Source organism: Buceros rhinoceros, unplaced genomic scaffold (assembly GCF_000710305.1).
Source record: "Buceros rhinoceros silvestris isolate BGI_N320 unplaced genomic scaffold, ASM71030v1 scaffold20231, whole genome shotgun sequence".
NCBI lineage: Eukaryota > Metazoa > Chordata > Aves > Bucerotiformes > Bucerotidae > Buceros > Buceros rhinoceros.
Window position 1 is genome coordinate 6,139 of NW_010396343.1, and position 2,833 is coordinate 8,971.

General features: G+C 43.2%; 1 protein-coding gene across 1 annotated transcript in view; it reads right to left on the minus strand.

Annotated features, from left to right (window-relative positions):
- Positions 1 to 2,833, minus strand: part of LOC104501986 (thrombospondin-4-like) — a gene marked incomplete at both ends in the record, with an annotated part of 14,440 nt that overhangs the window by 6,114 nt on the left and 5,493 nt on the right. Inside the window, 2 exons of the mRNA XM_010145888.1 lie at positions 993 to 1,098; positions 2,199 to 2,446. Coding sequence (XP_010144190.1) covers positions 993 to 1,098; positions 2,199 to 2,446 — 354 coding nt within the window. The remainder of the gene's footprint in view (positions 1 to 992; positions 1,099 to 2,198; positions 2,447 to 2,833) is intronic.

The following is a 2,833-nucleotide window of genomic DNA, read 5'->3' on the forward strand; positions in this document are numbered from 1 at the left end:
GAGTGTGAGAAAGAGAACTTCTCATGGATTCTATTTCAAACCTTGACCTCACTTTTTTCCCCCCATGGTTGTCACATATTAAAACATACTGCATGCACAGTGTGAACCCATCTGCAGAAAGGCAGATCGACAGGGACTAAGAAGGGGTACAGATGGGGCAGTCTAGACCAGGTTTGCTGTCTCAAAAGGTTAGAGAGCACCCTCACCCATCCATCACAGGGGAATGCACCAAGGCCCCCAGGGACCTGCAGGAATTCCAGTAGTCTCAACTCCTTCCTCTCCTCCCTGCTCCCAGCTCAGTCTCCACAATGCACAGCACAGGCAGTAAAGGAACTGGTTTTGGAGCAGATTTCCAGTGCAGCAGGTGACAGAAGCCTTGGCTAACTTGCAGCCGGAGTAGTGGCTGGCGTGCAATGTCTTTTCCCATGCGGACCCACAGACTTTCTAGCTATAGCACCAATGTGCTCTGCAGCCTCCTATGTCCTTCTTCACCTCTTGTTCCTCTCCTCTCAAGAACACTCCAATGATCAACAAAATATGAACACCATGTGGATAAGTACATTGACAGGCCTTGCTGCTCCATCCATCTACCTATTTTCATAGAGCCTGTAACAGTGTATCACATTTAGGAGTAATTCCTGTCTGAAATTGCCTGCAATTTGAATACTTAATCTGTTTGTGTTAGCTTAAACATATGTTACGATCACAGAAGTTTGTCTTCCAAATTAGGCTAAAAAGCCTCTTTTAATCATTATGGACTTTTGCTTCACTAGGACTACAACTCATTGCTTTATCACCAGCAGCAGTGACCTTTTTCTCTCCAATCTGAACTATTTCTAGAACACTTACAGGGAATTATTATGGCTGTAATTCAGACAAACAGGACTTATTACTTGTCTACAGAGCTTCTCCATATTTTTAATATTCATCACATAAACTTCTTTGCACTGGTATCCTAAGGAATAATTTTAACTGCTAGTTGCAGGCCTTACCAGGGTACTGAGAAACAGGTTCAATTTGTTGAAGAAAACAATCCTGCAGGTTCCCCACTTGGGCAAGTGTTCCTCCAGTTACCAGCTTCAGCTCATCGAGCGTATCCTGGACTCACAAGAAAAAAAGAGGTCACAATTCTGGTACAACAATGGAAGAAATGTGAAATCAGACAAAGTAAATTAATTTTTCAGAGAGGCTGTCCATTTCCCAAGCATGCAGGGCTCCTACACTGTCCCCTCCAGGACCACCTATCACCATCTGAACTGTGATAAAATCCCTAATATTTGCCTTGAAGATTTTCACATAGCTGTGGTTTTACTTGGAAATTTTGTTTTACTATTCCAATTCATATGATCTCACATACCAGAAAGTTCATAACTGCAGCACATAAGAATGATTTTGTTGAACTGTACCCAAAGCAGTCTTATTTCCCCCTGCTCAAATAGGTTTACATTCATGTCAGGAATGTGCGCACACCTTAATGATTCTCCACATAATTTTGGCTCATTTTCAAGCCTGCGATGAAACAAAGCAAGTGGGCTCCAAATCTTGGAGGCAGAATGCACTTGCACCTTCTAATGCATATTTTGCATTAATGGTCATGGAAGACACTTGTGGAAGATATTGTTTACCTCAGAGTGCTGATATGGAGATGACAAGAAGCTATGCCAACCCCTCCTTGGCAGACAGAGGAAGAAAAGCAGTCAAACAGATGGGGGTTGGACTTCCACAGCATTTTCTTTTGTCTTTTTAGTCTACGTGGTTTATTATGAAAAGGAAAGCCTCACACACAGCCAAGGCTTGTTCATACTGAACAGCTGTAGAAGCTGACAAGAAGAGCTGCCCTTACTGCATCAGCTAAGTCCTTGCAAGAAGGTCATTCCTCAAGAAACACCTACACTAAAGTGAGGGAAGCAGTAATTTTTTTTTTTAAAATAAGCTAAAAAAAAAGTGTTTAAACTACCTATAAGCTAAAAATAGTGTTTATATTACCTATTACTAGGTGCAGTGAAGCTAAGACTTCTCCTTTTTCACAGAGAACTTATATTTACTTTTATCTCACAAGTTAATACTTGTGATAAAATTACTGAAGCACCACTGCACCGGGCTCAGCTGCTGCAAGGGATGAGATTTGAGTTTGGCGATCCAAAGGATACCTGGTGACCCCTCTAAGTGATCAGCCGGCTCCCAGTTTTCCTGCTTACCTGTGGCTTCTCCTGGAAAGTGCGCAACTCTACTGCAGCCAACCTCTGAGACAGTGCTGAAAACGCTCTCGGCAGGTCCTGAACGACTCCTGCTTGCAGGCAGTCCAGATACAGCTCTATTGTGTTCAGTTCCTGCTGCAGGCCACTCAGCCACAAGATGACAGCATGTGGTTTCCCATCAGCCAGCTGGATGTTACTAAAGATCACCGAATTCAACTTCCCATTGCTCTTCATATAGCGCAGCACCACTAGTACAAAATACACAGAAGGACTCTGAGAGGGTAGCAGATAACCCAAGGCTGATCAAGGAAGATCCTGTGGAAATCTTCAATTGCTCTGGTATTTTTCCACACGTCAGCTTTTGTAAATGCATCCCATATGCAGATACAAATGGTAATAATAAATGGGACATAGACTCTCACATCAGGATTACCAAGACTCTTGCATGACTCCCCATTTGTAGAACACTGCTGGCTGCACAGTGTTTTCCACTGCTTTGTCCAGGTCTCTCTAATTGGCTAAACCAACGTCACCTTTAGCATAACGTGCTAAAATACAAGTAGTAAAGGGTGTAGTGGACGGCCTGCAGTCAGCACTTGGGCAAGGACTGATAGACCAAGGATTACTCTGTAGCA